This window comes from Centruroides vittatus, unplaced genomic scaffold (genome assembly GCF_030686945.1).
Source record: "Centruroides vittatus isolate TY-2023 unplaced genomic scaffold, ASM3068694v2 contig_1381, whole genome shotgun sequence".
Lineage (NCBI taxonomy): Eukaryota > Metazoa > Arthropoda > Arachnida > Scorpiones > Buthidae > Centruroides > Centruroides vittatus.
In genome coordinates this window covers 985,799-1,012,520 of record NW_027120867.1, presented here as the reverse complement: position 1 = coordinate 1,012,520, position 26,722 = coordinate 985,799, and the positions used below count along the sequence as shown (strand labels likewise).

Sequence of the window (26,722 nt, the reverse complement as noted above, 5' to 3'; positions counted from 1 at the left end):
AAATAAGAAGTAAGCTTTCATTATACTTCTGAATTCGTTTCAGTTTTCATATTTTATACTGTCTTATAGAGGAAGAAAATATACCTGACAGATGACATTACTAATCTCCATGTCTGTCCGGAAAGATAAATGTAAAGTGATGCGAAATGTTTCAGTAATTCCAGTTTATAGTGCTACATTATCATGATTAAATGGTTAAATATGGTGATTGCTCTATGATGGTAGAGATGTATTGATGATCTACGCCGAAGAGAGAATTATAAAACGAATAATAAACAATTATTTATATTAAATCTTTAATAGAAGTTAATTCTGTCATTAATACTGTTCAATTCGGATAGATCTAGGGGAATTTTCTTTAGGGGTATATAAAATCGCTTATAGAAAATGCCCAACAGTGACCCAGTGGATAGAATCGGGTGTTTCGCTCTTGACAAACGAACTGGTTACGTGAAGTTTTCGTGTATTTTTTACGTATTTAACGCCTAAATAGGGTCAGTACGTGGGTGTCTACAGAGTGGGAGCAAACGAGACACTCGTCCTTCCCCGTGATCGATTGAAAAATTCCAAAAATTTGATCGTAAAAGTGATTGAAATACGTAACCTTACGACTCCCGACCGTGAGACTTTGTATTGATGCAATACTGTATTCTATAATCTACTTGAGAAAAACCTCCCAAAATTAAATAAAAATTTATTAATGTAATTATTTGTCTCCAAGCTTTGTCCTCCCCTGGAAAATTTTCTGCGGACGTCCATGGGTCAGTATCTCATAGAAAGTCTTCCCGAGAGGCAACTCTTGGCAAATCGCCCATTTGTTGCGTTGCCGAATCCCATCAAACCGCCCCTTGGAGAAAATGTAATGATAAATTATATACCACATCTCCAGGCTGTATTGTTTCCTGAAGTTATGCAATTACTTTCTTTTGAATGATACATTTAGATTCACATAAAGAATGAATAAACTAATGTAATATTCATTTCTTAAGATCTGACTTTGAACATTGAAGATTATTTAATTTTTTCATTAATGAAATCTCATTGGCATAATTTTCGAGGGTCAATAAGATAAAATCATTCGTTTTTACTTGATTTTTTTTATTTAAAATATCAGTAAATCTTCAACAGATGAGACTGTTTCCTTTTAAGTTCAAGATGATAACAAAATAATTTAGAAATCGTCGGAAACCATTTTATAATAGTTCAAGAGAATAGTTCATAAAGTAAACAAAAATGTAACGGATGTGCACAGTAGCGGCTCCAGAAATCTTTAAATGGGGTACAGAGAGGAAACAATATACCTCATAAAAATATTTACTATTTAAGGTACCCGAATTTACTCGGGACAAACCCCCGTAAAATTGTGCAGATGCACAGGATGTATCCACCTAAATCCATCCTTGGTACGTGCAATAATAATATGGTTTCGGACTGATTGTATAAGGAAATAAATGATCTGTCGATAACCCATCTATTGGGGTTAAACTGGTCCCTATTAAGGTGTTAGACATGTGAAGAGAACCTGCTCACTAAACTCAATTGTCACATGTTAGACGTGGATTGTTTATTTACTCATAAAAATGGAACTTTTACGAATGTAGCGAGATCTCTTTCTGAAAGTAACAATGGAAAGTAATATGTCCCAGTTAATACCATTTACTTCAGTAAACGTCTGAAGTATTCTTGATAACAAACCACGAAGCGTGGTAAATGTCAATGATTAAAATCTTTATAGGCGCTGATAATGACAAGTTGAGATCAAAGACAACGTTCTCAGTCAAATATATATAATAGAACAAACAAATACAAGATCTTCTTAGTGAGGAATTAATGTAATGATATAAGAACGGCAAATAATAAATAACTTTATTTCAAAAAGTCAAAAGGAAAGAGGAAAGAATTCAATTTCTTTCTGTTGGTTACCACTTTACCAGAAGATTTGCATTGGTTTCAGTTGACTACCACACTGTGCCAAAATTTCAAGAAAATTAGAGTTAAGAAAAAGGCTATAGAAAATTGAATATATGAGGTTTTGTTAAGGTCTAGATTGATGTTAGTTTAGTACAAGAGAACCTGTAATCACATTCCTGTAAGTCGAATTAGTTTTTTCATGTGTTTATTAACTTGAAATGGGTAAGACTACTCTAAAACAATGACATATTAATGATAAAATAATCGGAAATTTAAAGCATGGGTATGACGATGAACCAATGTTGTCTGTGACTTATTTTGTGAGAAATGTTTTTCTTCTACTCGTTGCTTATATTTCTGCAATGAAAAATTATTTCTTAGGTCTTCAGAAAAACGAAGAATTTTTCTAAAAATCTATGTCATGCTAAAATCCTGTAGTATGTGATGGATGCTTACTATCTATTTTATTTATTTTTGTATTAAATTTAACATAAAACCAATATAAAAAAGTGCTCAAATTACCGCATAACATTATGCTAGATTTCATTTGAAAACCGGGAATTTTTTAAATACGAACTATAAATTAATGTTATTTTTATTATAATAGAAGAATCTTAACAATGCAACATTACTGTATGCCTCTGTTATAACACTAAATTTATGTGAAAACGTGAAGTAGTGACAATCAGAATTCGTGATTTTAGATGAATATAAATCTCTAGTTCATCTCTCTAAATGGATCGATTTTATTACAAATCAATTAGGCCAACTGTTAATGACTAACTGACGAAGAAAGTAAAGATATCAGCTTACCCTCTACGGACTAGGATTCGAGTTCGAGTTCCTTCAGAAATTTGCATGTTGGACAGCATAACTCTACCTTCTCTCGCAATAAAATCATCTCCAGCTTCAGAAATAAGTTAATGTTACCTATTAATCTCTGATTCCAGCAAATAGAAGAAAGGAAACAGTGGAGATGCACGTTCTAACCTAATCTAACCTATTCTAATAATTTTGTTAGTAAGAATTATGGTAATTTATTAGAATAGGTTAGGTTAGAACGTGGTCCCCACTGTTTCCTTTCTTCTATTTGCTGGAATCAGAGACGAGCCGCCATTTTGGAACCATAGGTAACATTAACCTACAAATATATATATGGGAGTGACATATTCAAATCGTTCCCCTCCCCCTTAACATAGACAATGAAATCGCTCCCCCCTCTTCCCTCATAATCTTCACAACGAGAGAAACTCATAAAGTGATCCTCAGTGTACTTGTACGTCGCTCCTCTTCCCTCACAACTTTCACAATGAGGGAGGCACGCATCGTCTCAATTGGAAAACATTCAGAATCCATAATGAGTCTGCTCTCTTAGTGCTTGCAAGGCTTAAAGGATTTAAAAAACCACCCTTTTAATTCGCTGGAGAAATATTTAAAAAATCTTTCAAATAAATTCAATTTAATCTTATCAAGTAAACAAATGCAGATATTTTTTTGGAAATTTGTTTTAATAATATTTTACTAGAATAATATTTACAAAAGAATTTTTTTAATGCTGATCGCTATCATTATATTTATTTACAATTAAATTACTTTTAGGATTTTAATTCTAGAAACGTGATGCGTTAATTTTAAAAAAGGAATTCTTACAAATGACGAGAACAATTGCCAATTAGTAAATGCAAATTCCTCCTTTGTATAAATTGTAAATATACATAACCTTGCAATGTCTTTCTAAATTAATTTTTCTTTACAAAAATTCCTTTCTAAAACTTTTCTGTCAAGTATACAACAAATGAAAATACATTTCTTATCATATTTAAATAAAACTAAAAAAGTTTTTAAAGTTATTTTCAGTAATTATAAAATCTTAATTTAAAAACTTCATACTCGAGTATGAATTTTTTGAATTTTTGATACTTGAATTTCGTTAAAATATGTAAATTATAACATTTTTTAAAAATTACTTTTTCCTTTAAAATTTTAAAACTTTAATTTAAAAAAAGGTTTTAAATCTTTGCGGCCTAAATTTACACTTATTTTTCCAACAAAATTTTAACATTCTCTGGACGAATCAACAATTTAAACACCTACTCGTTCAATACATTACTCAATATTCTTCAAAATTGTGTATATAATTATATATTTAAAAATACAGTCGAACCTCTCACCTCCCAACAGCGGCCATTTTTATGTTCTGTCAGTGGCCATTGTTCGTAGGTTTGACAGTATTAATTGTATACTCAACTGGCAGGTTGCAGTTTATTAACAGGTCTGAATTAACACATACTCAAAGCTAAACGAACTACAGCAGCTTGGGGCATCACGCTTCAAGCTGCAATTTAGGGCCTTATGGTTATATATTTATTATTATTTGGGCGCGGGAAGGGTCTCTTATAAGTTATTAATTAGGGATACAAAAATACTCTGCTTATAAAGCCCATGGCTTATAAAAATACGGTTTGCAAAACTTCTCTAAAAAGTCTTACGTTCTATTGTGATGATATGCCATATAAGTTGTAACTTCGTTTTATAAGTTGGCACTAAATTGAGGGAGAGATTGATAGGAAAAAGTAAGACAATACATCTGCGATCTGCTAGACAGAATTTTCTATGAAAAAATAGCCCCTATTTAGGTTTTAAGTCTACCGCTTTGGATCTGTTCTAATCGGTCGAGAAACACTAGTAATTCTTTATGGTGTCTATATTTGGGGCCCATCCTTCACCACCCAGTTACATCATTATGAGCCAGGCCCACAAAGGAAGATACGGAGAAAAGGCCCTTTTAATACCCACACAGCAGAAATAATAATTTAAAAAAACCCTTTAAAAAAAACATCTGTTACATCTTCCATTATTAATGGAGAAACAACTGAAATGCTATTTAACGTGGTGCCATCTCGTAACATCATTCTAAATTTTATCATCATTTAATTCTTTTAATAAATATTTTAACTATAAAAAAATTCAAGTAATTAATTTATAAAAGTGACTATAATTATAATATCCTTAAATTAAAATTCGTGTTTATAAAACACACACACAAAAAAACAACTGAATTAATTTAATAGCAGGCACCTACAGGCATCATTTCCTGAAAACATGAGAAAGATAGCAATCTCCTTGATGTAACTATTTTTGTATCCTCGATATCAAAACAAAGGAAACATTAAGTAGCATTGTTTATCAGGAAACTATAAACAACAATTATTCATCACATCTATCTAATGTTTATTGATATATTCCTTTATATATATATATATAAATATTTAATTATTATTATTATTTTTTAACATAAAGCTAAGTTTAAAATTTCTTACAGGTATTTAATAAAAGTTAATTTATTAAAAAATGAAGTAGAAGGGGAGAATACCTCATAAAATATTTTATTTTTTAATTTGTAATTTTATATAATATTTCCACCCCCTCTTCTTCATTTCATAATCAATAAATCAATCTTCTGCGTAACATATTGTATAAATTAACTTTTTATTAAACACGCCTCTTAAGATATTTTAGAAGGAGATTTTTATTAAAAAATCAAATATTCTTGAAATATTCTTAAATTCTTGATTTACTCAAATGATAATTTTGTTTCTTTAATTTGAATTATTAAGACTAATTTTATACATTTTAATTTAAAAAACACTAATTATCTTTTTAAAATTAATTATAAATCAGTTTAAACTTTATAGAACTTGTTAAAAATTGGTTTAAAATTGATTAAGATTATCAGAATTGTTCTCATCGAATCATTGTGGAAATTGGTTTGGTTTAATGGGATGTGGCGCAATGCAACACTGGGACCATCTACCGAGGGGAGGGTGCCTCTTTGGAGGATTTTCTGTGGGAAATTGGTCCTATTCAGGTGTTCGACACGCGAAGAAAACCCAGAAAACTCCACGTTGGCGAGGCGCGAACCCGCGACTGTTTAGTGTTTTCACTATTGTATTAATTGAAATCTTGTAATATTGTATACGAAATGTTAAGTTCGTGCGGTTATTTACGAAATTTATATTTCAAATGAAATTTTAACCTAACATATATGAGCCTGTCTTAGCATAGACGAGACCGACAGAGTCATTAAGAAGGCCTCAATAACCTTTGTTTCGAATTATTCATTCTATTACAATTTCTTGTGTATCGAGGAACAAAATCTTTACTTCTAGATCAAATTTTATTTAAATATATACATCATAACCTCCGATAACAGCCACCTACCAACGACGGCCATTTTTTCAGAAAAGTTTCTTTTTCTAGCATACAAAATAACCTCCAAAGAACGTCCAAATTTATATTTCTGTCATTGTTCATTATTTAGAAGTTTGACTATAGTACGATTGTTTAATTTCTTTCGTGTACTGGAGGTCGCAGAGTAGTGAATGGTGGGGCCTTCCTCGACCTCTAACAGGCCCTGTATATAAAATAAATAATATTTTACCTAAAGACGACGTGTCAAAGAAGGTGAAATATTTTATTTTTCTCTGAAGATTTTTTATGTTTAAGATTTAATTTGTACATTTATCTTCTATCAACAAGTATTCGTCAATTAAGATCGTTACGAAAATACGAGCATTCATAAACCCTGTTCAATGACCCAGAGATCATTAATCACCCTTCACGTCGTGAGCATAATTTGACTGCACTTTTATTATGAGAGTAACTTTTCTATATCAGAATCACTAAGATAAAAAATTATCCCATAATATCTATATGATAAACAACCTCAATATCATACTATTTATCTTCTTCTAGGAGCATATTTAATATGATTTTTACTAATTTATAAGAGTTAAGATGATAAGAATTAATGGTGATAATAATAAATAAATCGTTTAGTACACTCAGATTTATAGGGGTTAAAACGTTACATCTTCATCAAACTTCATAACCTAAATCCAGAATCCATTCTTTGTTGTTTGCATGCAACATTATGAACTTAAGTTTGTTGGCAAAGGACTTTTATTTTAAAATAATGAAATTGCTCTACACATAAATTAAAAATATTGTAATTAAATTAGAGCCACATTAATGCCAAATGTAAGAAACATTACTGTATAGTTTTAAGCATGCTTAATAGATATCAGCATTATAGTATTGATCGTGGTATTATTAATCTTATTAATTAATATATCCCGTACGTTATTGATATACAGTTTAATAATAAACAGGATGGCTTATTAATGACTGCATAATAAATTTTCTAAGTTCATATAAAAAATATTTATGAAATTATAAAGATTTAACTGTATTAAAATGCTGTAAGGCATATAATACAGGCAAGACACTTCAACAGTACGGATACTTCAGAAGAATTTTAAACTTTATACAGTTAATTTACTAAACTAGCAAAAAAATTATAGATAATTTGGCAAATTTTTAAGTTAAAATAATTAATTATACATATCACAACATATTTAAAGTTATCTTAATTGTAAAAGGGTGGAAGAACATAAAATTAACTTACGTATTTGTATCATCATCTCAAGTTTACGAAGCTTATAAAATACATTAAACTAACGTCTTCCTACAATAAAAAATATATTTAATCAACTTTTTATAATAAATAAATTTAATTTAATCATTAATTTTCTGTATAAAGATCAAAGTTTTCAAATTTGCCAATAGTCGAAATTAAGGCGCTGTATTTCAACAAAAATTATCATTCTAAGAAAGAAAATCCATTTTAACAAACGGAAATTATAAACTAGAGAAAGAAGAATCTAAATTTTCGTATAAAAAACGACGAAATTCAAAATCCACGTCAAATTTAAATCTTAAAGCTATTCCGTGAACAGTTCAGAAGATTGATTGCGAAGAGGACCTAAGAGGGTGGAAAGAAATATACTAAAAAAATATATATATATAAAAAATACACGCACGAGGGAAAAAATTATATATATATATACATAACTATTTAAAAAATACAGTAAGATTTATAACCCTGTCATTCTGAAATCCAAATTGTCAGTTTAATAATAGACAGTTTATGGTCAGTGTATTCATTTCAGTATCGGCTTAATAACATCATCTCTCTTTATCACGTTATTAACTCGAGTTACGGCATCATTTTTATTTTTTTAAACAAAGGTCGTGTGTATAGAGACGTGTTAGTACCATAACGATATTGATGCAATTGATGAAGTGTCACGTTATCACCTTTGACAACTTGACTAATTGGAGAATGAGAGGAGTGATGAGATTCTAAATTGTACTAAACTACTATTTAACGAGTTGATTTCATGCATTATAACATCATTAAAATTTACTGAGAATTTGGTATTTAATGGAGTAAATTGTCATATAGTCGATCTATGTGTAATTGGGATGCGCTTGCACCCCTTTAGCTCAAACGAAGAATGTGGAAGTGAGAGAAAGAAAGAATAGAACGTAATGAGAATTGCAAAGTTACGTTAATATTGCGTAACTAATAAGACAGTAAATAATTTCAATCGCTTCGTTCAATTAATCGTTCACCGATGCACCCTCCTGAAATAAATCCTGCAGGCGCCACTGTTTATGTGATGTTATAGAAATGATTCTTTTGATAGAATTAAAGATAAAAATTCCTTTTAATACAAACAAATATATATTTTTTTAATATTATAATTTAGTAATTTTACTTATCCGAGAAAGTATTGAAGAGTAAGCACAGCCAAACCTCCGAACAATGGCCACTAACTAGAACGAAAAAGAAAAATGGCCGTTATGGGAGGTTTGACTGTATTTAAATTTTTTAAATTGTTTTATTTGAAAGTCAGTTCTTGTAAAGATGAAATAATTATTTTATATTTTTGTAATGATCGCGTACTGTACAATGAATAAAGCTTATATTTCAAGAATTCGTGTATAAGAAATTTAAATATCTTAATATTTTTAACTGAGAAGACCTTCTGGAGTTTAGTACTCAGTACTGTAGAAGAGGGTATTGTCAATTAAAAATGTTAAGATAAAATGTTTGCAGATATTACTAACATAAACTTTTAGTCTCTCTTGTAGAAGGACATATTCTAGAGTACTAATCTTGTTCGGAGCTCTGGAAGAGGATCTTGTCTGGGGCTATAGAAAAAGATCTTTGTCCGGATCTCTAGAAAAGTATCTTAGCTGCTTATCTAGAAGAGTATCTTGTCTAGAGACCTAGAAGACACTTTAGTGTTCCGGACAAGAGTTTTTCTAGAGTTTAGGAGTGCATGGAAGACATTCTCTTCTAGAATTTCTCGATTGATGTGATTAAAAACATGACCGAAATCCCAAGAAAATACCATAAACCAATTGGAAAATGTTATTTTTTAAACTATAATATTTTATTACGCCAAATTTACTTAAAATTTATAGGTAAGTAAAACTGAAAATATCATTATTTTAGTTTTCAAAACAACAATATAATCGTAATAAATCATTAAAAGAAAAGAAAAAAGTTATAAATGAATGTTGTTTGTTAGATTTGAAGAAAAATTCTGATTTTGCTATCATAAAAATTCTACTTTGACTTTTATTAAATGAGCAACTTTCAAAATTGATTTCGAGTAAAGCAAATGAAATTTTCCTTGTCTTCACCTCGAAATAATATTGAAGATTGATGTAATGGAAAGAAAAAGTTTCCAACTTGGTTTTTCAAGGTTATTCATAATTCAATTTATAAGATAGTATGATTCTTTTTACCTTTCTTATTACATTTTATAAGAAAATTCTTATTGGATTATCGTGAGTTTCGAAATATAATAAAAAACAAAATTAATTATTTAATTATATATTGTATCCATTTGGAAATAAAAGTTACGCTTATTCTTCTCTACACGAAATTTCTTAACCTTTGTTTTCAGTTTTAACTTAATAAATATAAATTAAATTGTCCTATAACATTTTTAAAATAAAACTTTTTTTCCATTTTACAATTTTTTCTTACTTTTTTCTAGCTGTGGGCAGCAAAAAGGCCTTCTTTCGGGCCTTTTGTGGATTCGATCAGACATAGATAGTCGAGGGATGGGGCCTGACCCCGTGACAGACCAACCCCGAAAAATTCCTGGGGTTTTTCAACAGCCAAAATTTGATTTCGGCTCCCAGAGCGATATTATAATTTTCGTTACTTTATTCTTCTAATTTCTTAATTATGAGAGACCCATTCAAGATTTTAATGAATTCATTAATATTTTGGCATTTAAAAGGGCAAATAGAAAAACAGCTTTTCTGCTTGTCAATGTGGCAATGTGGAAACGTGTAACTGTTCCACATGAGGGTCCGGGTTTAATTCATTCGGGGCTGCTTTAATTTTCGATTTTTATTATTAGTCTAAAAGTTATAAAGAGTGTAAAAAAGTAAATAAATATTTTTTGTGTGCTAACTGAGTCATTAAAGTCGTTAATGAAAGAGTAATTTCGATTGGCTGATGAATTAATGGCGATCTGTCAAGAGGACTTTCTATGGGGAAACTGGGCTCTATTTAGTTGTTAGATACATAAAAATAACCTGTAAACCGTTTTTAAACTCTTTAATATGAGACAAAAAGAATAATTTTATATAATATTTTAAAAAAGAAGAAAAATTGTGACGATGAAAACAATCTAGTTTAATACGCTTACACTTTCCTCTATCAGATGGAGCCACGTTATTGAACTGTATGTGAAACTATTACAGAATTTGTAATATTCCTTAATAATAAAACAAACTATAATAATCTTCTTAACAATAAAAATAAATTGAATAATTATATTATTAAAATAAATAAAGTATTAACTATACAGAAAACAAGATTTAATCCAACAAAATATTTCATAAAATTTAATACAGAATTATATGGCCGCTCTGGGGTACCGGATTCGAATCCGAAGGGCTCAGAAATATTCAGAGATATATTTGATCCAACTTCTCACCAACCAGCCGCTTCCTTGAGTTTGGTCAACGGGATCACGAACCTTAATGCTCTCAAGGAGGAAAGTATTATTTTCAAAAGTAATAGGAGTAAATATAATTTCTACATTATACATTGTTAAAATTCAGCTTGTTAATGTTCAAGAAATTTATATTTATTTCTATAATTTAATAAATTATCGATCATTTTTCTCGGCATCATTCCTCCGTTTTTAATTCATTCAACCCCCGCGTAATTAGCAAACTGGAGGTGACTGCGATGCTGAAACCTATGTATTATTGGATTTAATTAATAATTAATGTCTCGAAGTGACTGAACAACTGAAAGATCGCATTATCTTGGAGAGGTATTCCTGTATTCCTCCTCAGATAATAAGTTTCCACAATTGTGTGAGATTTTCTTCTATCCTAAGTTTGATCATTTCTGATTATTTTGATACAGAATATCAAGGAAATTTCTTATGAAATGTATTGAAGCACTAAAAAACCTCCAAGGAAGCTGTTGGAAATATGCTGTGCTGGTATTAATTGTATTCTTTCAATATTCTTTATGATGTGAAGGAATATTCAAAATCTTAATGGATTGTTAATAGATATCACTAAAAATTCAAAGATCTTCAATGTATAATTCTAATCTAATATACCAAAGGATGCAGTAATAATGTCGCTGAATCCATTTTCGTATTTGAAGTAATTAATCTTTAGACACGGATTCTTTTAAACACTTTCTTTTATGTAACGAAATCATAATTAATAAATCAAATCAAAATACAGCATTCTAATTATGTACAGTATCATTTTCTGTCGTAGATGAATAATGGCACGTTTAAATTAACACGCTTCAGGCACAAGTTTTGTTTATAGTTTATAATTTATAACGTTTACTTCGAGGAATTTTTATAAATTTATTATTTTATAATTTTGAAATTTGTAAAATAAAATTTTTCTTCTAAAAATTTCTTAAAAATTTATACTGAAACTGACAAGAAAATTATAAATTAACTTAAGATCCTTCTCTAATAATCTTCCATTATCTTAATATGTGTTTGTAATTACTTCCCGGATATATTTCCTTCAATTGATAATTTCATTTGATAATTAATTGAAAAATAATTTATATTTACAGCCAGTCATTCGATTAGAATTTTCATTGGTGAATTCTACAGAAAATTATTTCCAAGTGTTAATTATCTAATTTTAATTATTTGATTGTAATTTAAAAAACTTACATAAAAATATATACAGTGAAACCTCCGAACAACGGCCCCCGACAAGAACATACAATACTGTATAGCTGTGTTTAAGAGGATATTTTGTTTGCATTTTTGTTCAACGTTCCTGAAAAAATGGCTGCCATTTAGGCAGTGGCGGCCCGCCCCGGGCGGCACTTTTAGGGAGCGGCAAAATTTCACAATAAATAATAATAATATCTTGTAAAAATTTTTGTAATAAATGTGATTATTATATTGCAAAACATATATACATGACTTTTTTATTTGTAACCTGTACAATACACAATAATGATGATTGTTATTGCCGAAAAGTTCTTTAGAACTACTGTGTATTTTGGTCTCGAGATACCTAAATGAGGGGGAGGCAAAATTTTCCTCTGCCCCGGGCGGCTGATTTCTACGCTACGCCACTGCATTTAGGAATGGTCGTTATTGGAGATTCGACCTTCACATCTTCCTTGAAAGTGAACTTAATGTATACATTTCCTATCCTTCCACAAATTAAAATTATGTCCAGTGAAAAGTAATTACAAAATACTTTCTGGAAGACACTTCCTCTTACACTTTTCCCGGAGGAGAGAAGTATAAAGGGAATGTAAGAGGGATCCTCGCAAGTAACGGATAACAAGAGAAGCTCACATCTCACAGATAATCTATACAGAACACTATAACTGTATTATTACAGGTAAACAGTATATAATATATACACAGTAGTATAAGTATATACTTTCGAGAGTTTATAGTACTTATGATTCATCTATCATCTCTAATTCTGAACATGACTCATGTTATAAAAGCATAATATTATATAAGATGCACCGAGAAAACTGTTTAAAATGTTTTAATATCAGCATTATGTTTACAATTATAAACAAATTAAATGCAATGGAACAAACAAATAAACAATAATTTATTACCAGAGGCATAAAGCAGAGAACAAAGAAAACGTAAACATAAGGGCGCTTAATATAATAATGAGTAATAAATAATATTTTCTTATTAAAACTCTTTGATTATTTCTTGACACCCTTCAAAACACCTTAACTAATGTTTGGACCAGGCTGTATATTTATAAGTCAATCCTCACATTATTAATTACACTAAAAATTTAAGGAATGAAGAATAAAATAACAATATTAATTAAACTTTTCTTCTTATTTTTTATTTATTTATTTTTTTAACTAAGCATAATTAAAGCAAGCAGATTGGTTAGAACTTATCAATGTAGTGGGAAGTAATTGCTGAAAGTGCGTTGTATATAAACATATGTATAGACCCTCCTATATAACGTTCTAGTGGTATTGTTGTCAGCATAGGAGTATTCACATTTGACACTAGAAGAAAGCAATATGAATTCATTAATTATTTTTGTTTTCTTCACGATTGTTTGCTACGGTTATTGTTTTAATGAAACTCTGAAGGATAAATTATGCGGTAAAAATTATTATTATTATTTTTTTCCTCTTCAGTTTAATAATTTTTGCTTAAATTACAATTATTTTTAGTTGTAATTTAATTTTAAAAATTATTATACATTTTCACTAAAATATTCTTTTTAGATGTGTATTAAAAGATATGTAACGAGTGTGCTATTAAATAATAAAATAGCGGCATGATTCATTAATTGTAATTGTAGGGATTATAATTTGCACGTGCAAAAACACGTGGGTTTAAGCACACGTGTTTGAACTGTTATGTATTTTTTTTTTTTTTCTTTTCATATAAGAAAATATTTATACAAAATCTCTTATATACGCATATATTTTTATATGTTACAATTATTTTTTGACTTTATAATCTTAATGTACGTGACAAGAATCCAGAACTTGTAAATTAACCAGTTTTAGATACTACAAAACATTCCTGTTTCTGCAAATGGCAGCAAAATTATTTTTGGAATACTTACTCAGATCATATTTACGATATAATTTAACATTTACTGAAATGGTTTTAGTATTTATTTTCTTATAAATTACACATAATCCCGATTCAGTTAAAGTAAGTTGTCAGCACCGTGCAATTCCTCCATGTTATCAGCCAATGCAATCTGTTTCATTCTTTTCCAATATGGTGGAAGTTGTATATTAATTTAAACTAATAGTAATTAATTGCTAATAAAAATTTATTTTAAAATGCTTAGGAAATTTAATATATATTTTTTAGTACATTTTTCTTTTTTTTTACTTATTCTTTTCTCGTTCCTCCATTTCACAGCATATGAACCAGAAAAAAGAAAAGAAGTACTTGAATGTTACATCAAATATACCGATCCAGGATTGATAAATGTTAGTTTTTATATATATATATAATTATATATATATATATATATATATTTATTTATTTATTTATTTAAATTAATAATAAAAGTACTGTAATAATAATTTAATCCAAATATTTTGATTATTAAAGTGATTGACAGATGGCGACTCTATACAGTTAAATGGCAAATGACTTTAACGGCGAGTTGCTTAATAGCCTAAAAATAGCCAAACAAAAGCTTTTGTTCATTTTTCTTAATTACAGTCAAACCTGTATATTTTTTGTTAATAAAATGAATAAAATACTTGTCTTTTTAACTCGATGCAATATAATAGTTTATTTATAATAATTTCTATAAATTTTTGGAAATTTCAGTATTCAAGAAGTTTTTTGATGTGTCTATTACACAATACTGAAGATTCTTTTCTTAAATTGAACGAAATAGCTTGCGATCGAACTTTTACAACTGAACAGGTAAGATTATTTTCGAGGTTTATTTTAAACTAGCAGACCCGGCCACGCGTTGCTGTGGCTCAAAATGTATCTATTATAAATGTATAACGCCTCCCCGTGGGGGGAATTTCAAAAAATCCCTTCTTAGTGTACATTCTCTTGACGTACCCTATTACAACGCAATCAAACACGCATCTAAAATAGTATAATAAAAGTCGAGTTCTTCACAGTAAGCCTTAATCCTGTCCCTCTCCCCGCTGGGGAATATCGAAAAATCCCTTTTTAGTGTATATTCTGTTGACGTAACCTATTAAAACGCAATTAAAATCGCAAAAAACCGCATCTAAAATAGTATAAATAGAAGCCAAGTTTTTCACAGTAAGCCTTAATCTTGTCCCTCTCCCCCGCTGGGGAATATCGAAAAATCCCTTTTTAGTGTATATTCTGTTGACGTAACCTATTAAAACGCAATTAAAAACGCAAAAAACCGCATGCAAAATAGTATAATAGAAGCCGAGTTCTTCACAGTAAGCCTTAATCCTGTCCCTCTCTCCCCAGTGGGGGAATTTCGACATGTATATTATATAAAAACACGTGCGTATTCGAATGCAACGTGGTGTCAAAATTTCAAAGGAATCGGTAGGAACAAACGAACGTTATATTTTATTTATATAGATAGATAGAAAATGATCTGCTTTAGTCCATTCTCACAGAAAAGCATAATGCCTCACAGAAAAGCAAACTTAAGTCGTCGGAAGTTAGCGCCATCTGTTGGACATGAAAGGCTTAATCCATATATAAATATATTTTTGAAAGGGGGGAAATGGTGGTCTTCACATATGCCACAAACCTTCGCGGGAGTGTATTAAACAACTTCCCGAAGTTTCATGGCAATCGGATAAATGGTGTGGTAATGCATGAAGGACAGACACACAGACAGACATACATTCGTTTTTATATATATAGATTAGATAAATCACTTCGATTTATTAATAAACTGAAAGACTTCAAAGTACATGTTTTGCCAATATAAATACTATTATTAAGTAACAGTTACAGTCTTTTTGTCATTTACTTTTCAATTACGTAATATTTATCTATGGTGTTACTGAAAAAATATTAAAATAAGTTAACAAGATATTATATAAAAGTAGCTAGAAAATTTCTCATAGATTTCGCATAAATTCGGAAGATTTAATATTTTAAATCAAATTAAATTATTGCAAATGCTATGTGCTACCAGTCTCAGTCATGATATATTGTATTATATTCAATTGATTGCGGTGACAATAATGCGTGTATTTCGCGCAATATCATTGTCGCAGTCTGTTTTGTAACACGGCACTAAACGTTACAAAGTAAACTCTTCGGCTGCAAATTCCATTAGTATTTTATTATTTGCTTTTTTTGCCTTAGTTACATTAAAATTCGTGATAATCTAATCAGTTCTTCAAATATTACGGCTTATCACATCAGTGAATATGATATTAGAAACGAAAGTATGATAGAACAAAAAGTTTATTTTGTGGTTATTTATCAGTTATTATACACATTTACAATCAGTTAACTGTCAATCATTCATTACAATCATCAACTGTGCGACAGTTGATGATTGTAAATGTGTATAATAAATGATCAAATGTTTTTGTGTAAGAATTTCGCTAATCCTCCAGAGGTCTCAATTACTGTCCACGGCTGGATCAATTATAAAAAATACAGAAAAAAGATAGAATCTATTGTATAGTACACATAATAAAACATCAGTTTATATAATTGTGGTGTTTTCGTGATTATTTGAGCCTTTATAATGTAATTTTTATGTATATTTTGTTTTTATCAAACTCTAACAGAAGAGGGACTCCAAAAGAGTCCGAAATACGTTTTGGTATACTAGTAGGCCTATATATTTAAGATTAAATCATTGTAACATTTTATACTACTGTATATTAATTATAAAATTTAGATATAAAATTAAACTACTTTGTAATTTCATATTCACTGATATAAACTTTAAAGAACTGGTTAGGTTATCACGAAATTTAATTTCATTAATGTTATTTGATTGGAGATAGGCCACACATTTTAAATATGTAATTTTCTGCTGCTTTGTTTTAATTAATAGAACTTTTCCACTTGTGCTGTTAATATTATTGTCACAGAGCTTATACATCTCATAATCTTGGTTTTTACCACTCAAAAAACAGAAACAAGGATAATACATATCAGTAGAAATGATCACAAAAAGCGGCACTTTCAATAGACATATTTGAATTTAACAAATGTCGCCGTTTCTGTTTAAACCATGGTTTAAATCATAGAGATAATGAGCGTGCTTAGCTGATAAAGCAACTTTAATACTGCTGATAAGCAATAGCGATTTCATAGACCATTAGATTTCGTCTCCCACGATAGACCTTTCTTATTTAGGGCAAGTAAAGCCAATATACGATTTGGACTCCATTCGAAAGCTCCATCCACCTGTATGTAGCCAAGATTACACGTCTATCGTAACCGATCGTGAAATGATAATATTCCTATCCAACAAAAAGAAAAATATAGAATATCGTAAATATCGTAATAGAAATTTTTTTACAAAAATAGAATAAGAATGTTTCCGAATTAGGTTCAATTAGATATGTTTATTGTCAATTTGAGATACAGACATACAGTACTTAGTGCCTTACTTGCTAATCATTGCAGAGAATATGGGTTTAGGCTTGTTTTAGGTTTTACATTGTTTTTATAATATTATTTAGGTTGCATTTATAAAGAATTCAGTAGGCTTTTCTTTACACAAAATGTAAAATTTCAGTTTTAGAGAAATTTATATTTGTATTCTTCTGTCATAAATTCTAATTATAATTATTGCCTGGACGAGCAGTAAGCGAGCGCAGGCTTCTGGGATGACTTTTTATGGTTTCGTGTCCGAGTTTTAAAAAATTCCCACGTTAGATTTTGATGATTTTAGTGTCTAAATGCTCAGTAGAACCCAGGAATGTGTATAAATTATTTTTTGGAAAATATAATTAACTCTCAGATAAGATATAATAAAAAAAACTCTTGATCTTTGACGTTTGAAACCAGGCAGTTGCTTCAAAAATATGAAGCAACTGTCTGGTTTTGTATTCAAAAAATAGCACTCAAAAATGTCAAAATACCTCTTTGTTATTAAGCGTCAAAGATTAAGCGTTTTTTGATTATATCTTATCTGAGAGTTAATTATATTTTCCAAGAAATAATTTTTTTTTATTATACTTTTCTTTTTTATCTGTACTTTTTATCATATTTTTTAAAATCAAGAATAAATCGCTTATAATCTTTTATTTGTGACATATTAACTGCTCAAACTGCTCCCCAGACTAACTACGTCGATTAACATCGTTTTGAGTTTCTCGATGTAACTTATTTAACTAGTCTAATTAAGTCTAATTACCATTGTTTTTAATTTACAGAAAAGATGGTGCTTTGAAGAAGCGGTGAGTATTCGAAGTTTGTTTTTATTATTAGTTTTTTTTTTAATATTCAAAACTAATCCAATAATGTCTAAGTATGTTTGAGTAGTTAAAAATTAATTAGTTATAGAACTAATAGTTAAATGTTGGCTATTTTAAATTCTTACTGCTCATGAAACAATAAAGAAATAGTGGTTTAATATAGATAAACTGGGTCTTTACCTACTTTTAGAGACTCTAAGAAAAGCACACAGGCACTCGACGTTCATAAATATATATACTTATCGATAGTAGACCTTGATGTAGTACTCAGAACCAAGTATTAACTGAAATCCTAGACAATTTACAATATAAAATATCGTATGCTACGGGCTTTACATCACCAATTTCTATAAAAGATGCCTCCAAATCCACACTTGTTAGAACCTCACACAACCGAAAACTGCCAACGCTTGCAAGTAAATTTTAAGAAAATATTCTGAGGTGTGAGTATTAAGAGGGCTTTTGAATGATACTTGCGAGTTCAGCCAAGCCCATAATGAGGGCGTGTTCTTCACTCGAAAAAGCAAAACTGAGACTCCACAGTAGATTTATTCTCTCATAGAGGATTCTTTGCGTTTGAGCTACACACTCCTCTAGCCGAAAGAAAGAAAGATTCTTTGATGTATGAGAGTAAATTACAATTGTAAATATAAAATTAATTCAGCATTTTTTTATACGAATTTTTGTTTCGATTTATTTAAATATCCTAATAAGATATTATGTAATTAAATCCCTGCTGGAGTAGTATGAATGAAGAGGAGATTCGAATCCCATTCTAGACTAAGTTAAGGGTCCACAGTGGCCGAGTGGATAAAACCACCGAACACTACCGAACATCAACGGGATGGTCACGTGTAGTTTATTGGGGTTTCTTCACATTAGTAACACTTAAATAGGGACCAGTTTCTCATACGAGAGGCATCCCCCCTCGGCAGATAGCCCACGTGTCGTGTTGCCGTATACCAATCTAAAACTAAGTGAATAAAACCACTAAAAAGTGGATTTTCGTGGACTTATTTACGGTATAAGAACAGAATTAGGTGTATTCATATTTTGTATGATTTTATTATCTATTTTCTGTTATATTTTTGAAATGTTTATCTATTTTTTCTATTTCTCTATTTGTTTCAACGTTTATTAACTATTCTATTAAGATATTATAAAAATGAAATAAATTATTTAAAACAATGGAGTCAGAATTTTTCAATCTTACTTAATTGTACTATCAGAAAGTACACGAAAATTTAAATTTTCCTTCTTTTCTGACTTATTGAGGACTAAACCATTCTCAACTCTAAACCATTTACATTTCGCCAATTCACTGGCCTCTTCAGTAGGGTTTACAAATACACAATATAGTTCAAATTGTCAACTATGATAAATATCCATTATAGTCTCCTGGAAAAGGCCGGATGGCCGAGCGGTCAACGTGGCAGCCTACCGCTCTGGATGACCCGGGATCGAATCCGAACGGGTCGAATAATCCCCAGGAATTTTTCGGGGGGTGGTCCGTTCGGATATGTCGGGCCCCGTCCCTCACCACCCGGTCGCCCCATTGTGGGCCTGGCCGAACCCATAATGGGCCTACTAAAAGAGGCCCTCTTAGTGCCCACAGGGCGGAAAGAGTTTAAAAAAAAAAAAAAAAAAAAAGTCTCCTGGAAAAATCTTACTTCCAGAACAACTAAATGTAATGTGAGAGAGAAAAAGAAGTCAAAACATTAAATGTTGAATAGATACACAGGGAACTTGTTTAAAAAGTGATATGATGATTTCATGTCAAATAGATATCAAGTCGAGAAAAAACAGGAAGTTAAAAAGTATGTTTCTTTTCCCTATATCAAAGGATTATATGAGAAATATCAAAAAAACGTTTGTGAAACTAATAAAATTAGCTCCTATTAAAAAAAACAGGTTATCTGAACTAATGCAAATAAGAAATATTAATAAAAAAGATCCGTTAGAAGAAGAAGGTGTGGTGTACAGATTACAATGCACGTGTGGAATTCCAAGTTTTTACATTGTAGAAACTGAACGGAAGTTAAAAGTCAGACTATCAGAACGTCTCGCTGCAATACGATTAAAACTTCATACTTTCCCGGTATTTTTACATTTATGCTAATAATTGTCAAATTAATATTAATAAAGTAAAGATTGCATACAAAGAAACAAATATGGTTAAAAGAATATTTTGCAATTGTTATGCAAAGTAACTCAGTAAATTTGAATAATGACCTCGATACCAGCGGAATGCTGGGTAAACCTTGTCGGGTATATAAGTTGTAAACGCGGGGTGGGAGACTATAATGGATATTTACCACAGTTGGCAATTTGAGCTGTATTTGTAAGCCCTACTGAAGAGGCTAGTGAACTGGCAAAATGCATTTAGGGATGAGTGTGAAGTAATAAAAAGTGTTTTTCTCTCTACAAAAAATGGTTTGGTTTTTTAACCTTTTAATTCTATTTTATTTTTAGTAAATGGATTAGTCCTCCATAAGTCAGAAAAGAAGGAAAATTTAAATTTTTGTGTACTTTCTGATAGTACAATTAAGTAAGTCTATTAAGATATTCATTTCCGTATATTTGTTACCCATTTTGGTTAATGTAACCTTTGGTGCCAAGATGGCGGCTCGTCTCCGATTTCAGCGAGGAAACAGTAGAACGCACGTTCTAACCTATTCTAATAATTTGGTTGCTGCTAATTATAGTAATTTATTAGAATAGGTTAGGTTAGAACGTGCGTTCCACTGTTTCCTTGCTGGAATCGGAGACGAGCCGCCATCTTGGCACCAAGGCTTACATTAACTCATATTTTATATAAAAATTGAAAAGTTTAACAGCCTTAAACTTTCAAAATAAGTTACAATTGAGTATAGTTACAATACTAAACTATAGACACAAATTCTACTTAAAATTTAAATTATATTTATAGAATTGATTTGAGATTTAAATAAATAAAATTTTAATTACAGTAATTTTTTTAAATATTTTCTCTGTAATTAACTTTAATAGTCGAATTTCCAGTAACGGGATCGATTTACGTGAGAACAAATTAAAAAGTTGCTATTTATTTTAAACTTTATAAAATCGACATTTTAATACTTCATTACAATTTTTTTTAAAGAATTTGCAAGATATTTTACTATAGTTTATTATTTTGCAGAGTGTTTTTATTGTGAACTACACAGAAGACGTTCACAAAATGGATGAACTAGCGATCAAAAAATGTTTCGTTTAACATAAACATGTTATTCCCTCATTTTTAATATTCAATAAAGTTAAATACATAAAATTTTACGACTTTTTTTACTTCTTTTGATTAATAATTTCAATTTAAATGCATACAAATTAAGCTTAAACAATGGAGTTGTAGCCATGTTTCGTGTTGTATAAACTAAAGCATGTGAAAGGCTTTAAAAAAATTCATATTTATCGGAATTTTTAAATTTAAAATTCATAATATATTGCATTATTGTTATCAATAATTGTTTGTATAACATTATTAAAATGATTGTTTTTAGAATATTTAAGGTGATTTTAATAAGCATAAACAAATAAGCTACAATGTGAGAAAGTAAGGCTTTTAATTAAAGAAAATTAGAATATTTAAGAAGATAATGAAAAGAATATTGAGTAAAATAAAAAAAGATAAGGTGTTATATTCATTACAATCATATACAGTATTTATATTTTTTAATAGTTACATAATAATCATGATTTAAATTAAGCAAATGGAAAATGAGATTTAATTCAAAAATCAAATTTTAAATTAATTTTTACGTAGAAAATTACTTAATTTTTCATATAATTTACGAATAAATAATTGAACTTAATGGTTAATTTTTTTAATTAAATATTTTAACTTAATTTTGTCATTATGTTTAAGTGGAAAGGAGGGGAGTTGGAAAAATAAACAAGGAGTAAGATGGCTTGAACGTATAAAAAACATAATTTACAAATTTATAAGTTAATTATTTTATTATGTTTAAAATGTTAATATTTATCAGTAAAATTACAATTTAAACAATAAAACTTTTATATTTTCTTTTATAAACAGGCAATTCCCTTATTAAATGGCTTAGTGGATAAAAATCTTTGAACTAGTGGTAGTTGGTCGTGGGTTGGCGCCCAACTAACGAGGTGGCCATTTGGATTTCGGGTTTTTTCACGTGTCAAGCGCCTAAATAAGGGGTTAGTTATCCATAAAAAGTCCACCCTTGAACTATATATTACGTTGTCTTACACCATAAAACTAAACTAAATCAAACTCTCGCTAAATAGAAATGCCATGTCAACATAACTGAACTGTAAAAATACTGATCTATCGGTTTAGAATGAACTTTAAAATCAAAATAATTGAGAGGTTCGTTAGAAAAGTAGTGCAAGTAACAGAAAGTAACTTGAATATACAGTCAAACCTGTTTTTTATGCGGTGGATAGGGAGCCCATAAAAAAACGCATAAAAAATCGCACGAAACTTCACGAGTGGCTATAAAAAATAGTTTTCGCAACACAATTTAAAAAATATTTTTTATGCGGTCCCTATTGACCGCATAAAAAAGTCTCACATAGAAAATAACTCAAAACCGTACGAAATAACTAGGAATTGCTTTTTTAAACGAAACCATGACGAGGCTTGGCAGCTATTTGGAATCTCGCCAAACCTTTTGGAATCTGATTTAGAAAATACGTAAATAATACAGTATATTTACCTTAAGATTCATTTCAAAGCGTAAATTGATCTTAATGGTCCAGGAATGCGAAAGCGCTTTGAAGGTTTAATTAACGTAATTAAAACAGACGTAGAATTTATTGACAACAGATGTCAGCGCTTGACTGCATCGTCTCGTCTATCGTCTGTTTTACATATTTTTGTCCAGGTGGTGTTTTGTTGACTTAAAAAATAAATTATTTCATTTTTCGCATATTCGTGAAATAATATTGCTATAATAAGTTTATTTAGCTATAATAAGTCAACGTGAGACGTGACAAAACGCACGAGACTAGTCGCCGACTATACCGCACAAATAAAAAATCGCACAAAAAAAGACCGCATAAAAACAGGTTTGACTGTAATGGTCACTTATAGCACTTTTCCACTCACCCTTTCGATTAAAACAAAATTTGAACTATAAATTTCACATTACAAATTTTTGTGAGAGTTAGGATAATTTCATTTCATTTCAGAATAAGTCTCCGAAACTTAGTTTTATGGATTTCATAAACAATGCTTCAAGTGAATCAATGTCAAAACAATCAAGTAAACTGGTAAATGTTCTCATTTAGCTTCCAGCAAACATAAAAGTTTTTTTTTTTTTAACTCTTTCCGCCCTGTGGGCACTAAGAGGGCCTCTTTTAGTAGGCCCATTATGGGTTCGGCCAGGCCCACAATGGGGCGACCGGGTGGTGAGGGACGGGGCCCGACATATCCGAACGGACCACCCCCCGAAAAATTCCTGGGGATTATTCGACCCGCTCGGATTCGATCCCGGGTCCCCCAGAGCGGTAGGCTGCCACCTTTACCGCTCGGCCATCCGGCCGTCTAACATAAAAGTTTTATAGTTATTCATTTTATAATTAAAACAAGTGTTTAAAATAAACATATATAAACCTTGATTAATTAGGATACGAAAGAAGTAACATCTATCAATCGTGAGGTCAAAGTTGAGGACGAATTTTGCTCAGATTCATCTAATTCTAGAAACAAAGAAGAATCGACTAAGAGCGGAAAATCCAAGGTAACTCAACTTTACGAATTTAAAAATGAAGATTTCTCAGATACGGTACTTTCAAATCCATCTAGTGATGCGAATGTATCTTCTGCATCGTCAGATCACCATTCTAAGAAATTTTCTGACGAAACCAGTCCACAAGATAGTATTTTTCTAAGAACTAAAAGCCAAGAATATTCGCAAAATGATTCCGAGGAAACATCGAATACCAGTAAAGAAGAAGTGTCTTTTGTAAATCGAAATTTAGATAATTTACAAAATCAAAAGGCGAAAATTATAAGAAATTATCATACAGTAAATAATAATACTCTTCTTGAAGATCAGAACGAATCTTCAGAAACTTCTTCGAGTAACGAGCATCTTTTAACAGAAGTGAAAGAAAAACTCTCAAGAAAAAGAATGAAATCTTTAAATAACAAATCTCGACAAAAATTATTAAAAGATCTGATTTCGATTATAACGGATATTTTAAAGGAAGACGATGATGACGAAATGGAAGAAAGTTCAAATGACAGACGACGTAAGGACCATCAGGAAAAATCGATAGAATATAAAGATTTTGTGGATTTTGATGAAACTAATTCAAAACCACAATGGAAAAAAGAAGGGAAAAATCAATCAAATGGATTTAATTTCGAGAATTTGGAGAATAATGAAAATCTGGAATTATTCGCATCAATTCAGAAAAATCTAGATAAAACTACGAATGCCGAGGAAATGAAAAATAAACAAAATCCATGGACCAAAAACGTGAAATATATGTCGAGTGTTGAAGAAAATGGATCATCTAGCGATTGTGAAAATGATACCCAAGAAGAAAGATCAGAATCGAAAGAATTATCCGTTGTATTTCCATTTAGAGATCGGAATAAGACATTCCAAATTGGCGATTATATATTAACAGTCGCTTCTGAAGGATTAAATTCGGCTCAATCTTCAAAAAACCAAAACTTATCAGGAGTAGCCATTAATATTCATCCCAATCCACATGCCAATGACTCTTCGTTCAATGCAAAGTTTCAAGTAAGCCAATTTGTACCAGAACATACTTCGGTTAAGAATGCTAATCAACTAGAAGACATAGTTAAACCATTTTCTGATACAAACACAAATATTGTTGTAATGCCATCTTCGAAAGTCGAGACAAAGAAGGAAGAACCATACAATATCAAAAAGTCTTCTAACTCAAAAATACAACCCGAGCGATTCACTTCTCCGGATAAAAAATCGAGTCTTTTGTTCCGTATGCAAGATGTTCTTTCCTCGAGAGAATACGATACACGGCCAACAGTTATCGCTGTTCCTGCACAAGATCGATCGAATAAGTCTCACGAACACACAAAACAAACCGATATAGCTGCTATAGTAATCGCTCCAGGAAGAAAAAGTCTAAGCACGCAGATAAAACACTCGAAGAATCCAGAGGAGAAGAAATGGAGCAAATTTGCACGCGATGTCATCAAAACATTACCTTCATCTGTCACGGATAAACCAATTGTCATTATTTTTCCATCAAATTCGGATGAATTTAACCACAAAAATTTTCCTGTAAATGCTAAAAATGTTACACCACTTGTTTTTGTTCCACCAGCAGCACAGTTTTCTGAGAGAGAAATTATTGGAGGAGAGGTTTCTGAGAACTTCTCAACAAACGTAAATCAAGCTGTCATACCTACCATAGTAGTTATGCCATCGAGCTCCAAGCATACTTTAGTCAAAGTGGATTGCACAGAGCCGTTTAAGGTATCGACAAAGAATTCATCATATCCATCTATTCAAAATCTTGATTTACAAGAATCGAAGTTTTCAATCACACAGAATCCGTGCCTTGGTGAAGTATCATCAAAAAATCAACCTTTGAAAGATTCACTTCTACTCACAGCCGAACCTCGTGAAGGTCAAGTTAGACAACAAAATATTAAACAAGGATTAGTCAGTCAAGCTCCAGAACGTAAGTCTCCTGTAAATAAGTCATACTCACCCCCGAAAATCGATGAGATACAACACATTAAAGCGCCAACAATGAAGTATGCCATGCCAAAAACTAGTAAGAAGAAAGGAATGGATATCTGCTATTACGGTCACGAAAAATGTAATGATATTCACGTTTACGCTCACGTCCTCGTGGATGTTCCAAAAAAGGACGAATTGGCAGAATCATCTCTTCACGAAAAACTTGACGAGAAACGACTGCGTAAACTTACAATGCAGAAATATCCTAGACCAAAACCAAATAAGAAAGGTGTAAAGATTTGCTATTATGGTCACGAAAAGTGCGATGATCTACATGCACCATCTTACGTAATCGTGACGACACCGGAATTCGGAAAGAAAACACCGGAAGGAATTAGTGGAAGAATCTGTGAAGATTCGAGTCCAAAAGAAAAATCGAAAAAATCTCAGGAAGTTAAATTCAGCCGAGCCAATGGTAAGTCTTCGGGTTCCATGAAGTTACCTATAGATGATCACGAAGATGACAACGATGATAAGAGACGCAAGAAACGTGCTAAAGAAACCAAATCAAAGAAATCTCAAACACAAAATAAAGGATGGTTTTCCTCATTTAAAAAGTAAACGTGTCATCATGGTCACACTGAAAAATTCATTTTTCCTCAGTCCTCTTAGGAATTGATGGGGCTATCGATTTCTTTTTGTTGCTTCTTGTGTCACTAAATTCATACTAACGATTAAAATGTATAAAACATAAAAACTAATATAAATACAATAAAAAATATTTAAAATTCTCGAACGTAGTGTACAATTTTTAAGAACATAC

At 30.5% G+C, this 26,722-nt stretch overlaps 2 protein-coding genes across 2 annotated transcripts; both read left to right on the top strand.

Moving 5' to 3' along the window:
- Positions 1 to 13,293: 13,293 nt before the first annotated feature.
- LOC136990936 (venom protein 54.1-like) lies at positions 13,294 to 21,506 on the top strand. The gene is made up of 5 exons (XM_067289410.1): positions 13,294 to 13,445; positions 14,226 to 14,296; positions 14,646 to 14,744; positions 18,176 to 18,199; positions 21,378 to 21,506. The coding sequence occupies exons 1-5, from the start codon at positions 13,361 to 13,363 to the stop codon at positions 21,450 to 21,452; spliced, it is 354 nt and encodes a 117-aa protein (XP_067145511.1). The 5' UTR covers positions 13,294 to 13,360; the 3' UTR covers positions 21,453 to 21,506.
- Positions 21,507 to 21,802: 296 nt separating this feature from the next.
- On the top strand, positions 21,803 to 26,520 carry LOC136990945 (putative pre-mRNA-splicing factor ATP-dependent RNA helicase DHX16). Its single transcript, XM_067289419.1, has 3 exons — positions 21,803 to 21,867; positions 23,402 to 23,482; positions 23,839 to 26,520. Exons 1-3 carry the CDS (start codon positions 21,832 to 21,834, stop codon positions 26,518 to 26,520), a joined length of 2,799 nt encoding a protein of 932 aa, XP_067145520.1. The 5' UTR covers positions 21,803 to 21,831.
- The last annotated feature ends 202 nt before the right edge of the window (positions 26,521 to 26,722 follow it).

Coding starts and splice junctions, on each gene's coding strand:
- LOC136990945 (XM_067289419.1), top strand. CDS start 21,832: ATGAAAAGAATATTGAGTAAAATAAAAAAAGATAAG. Junction 21,868..23,401: donor GTAAAATAAAAAAAGATAAG/GTGTTATATTCA, acceptor ATTTCATTTCAG/AATAAGTCTCCGAAACTTAG. Junction 23,483..23,838: donor CAAAACAATCAAGTAAACTG/GTAAATGTTCTC, acceptor TTGATTAATTAG/GATACGAAAGAAGTAACATC.
- LOC136990936 (XM_067289410.1), top strand. CDS start 13,361: ATGAATTCATTAATTATTTTTGTTTTCTTCACGATTGTTTGCTACGGT. Junction 14,297..14,645: donor CCGATCCAGGATTGATAAAT/GTTAGTTTTTAT, acceptor TGGAAATTTCAG/TATTCAAGAAGTTTTTTGAT. Junction 14,745..18,175: donor GAACTTTTACAACTGAACAG/GTAAGATTATTT, acceptor TTTAATTTACAG/AAAAGATGGTGCTTTGAAGA.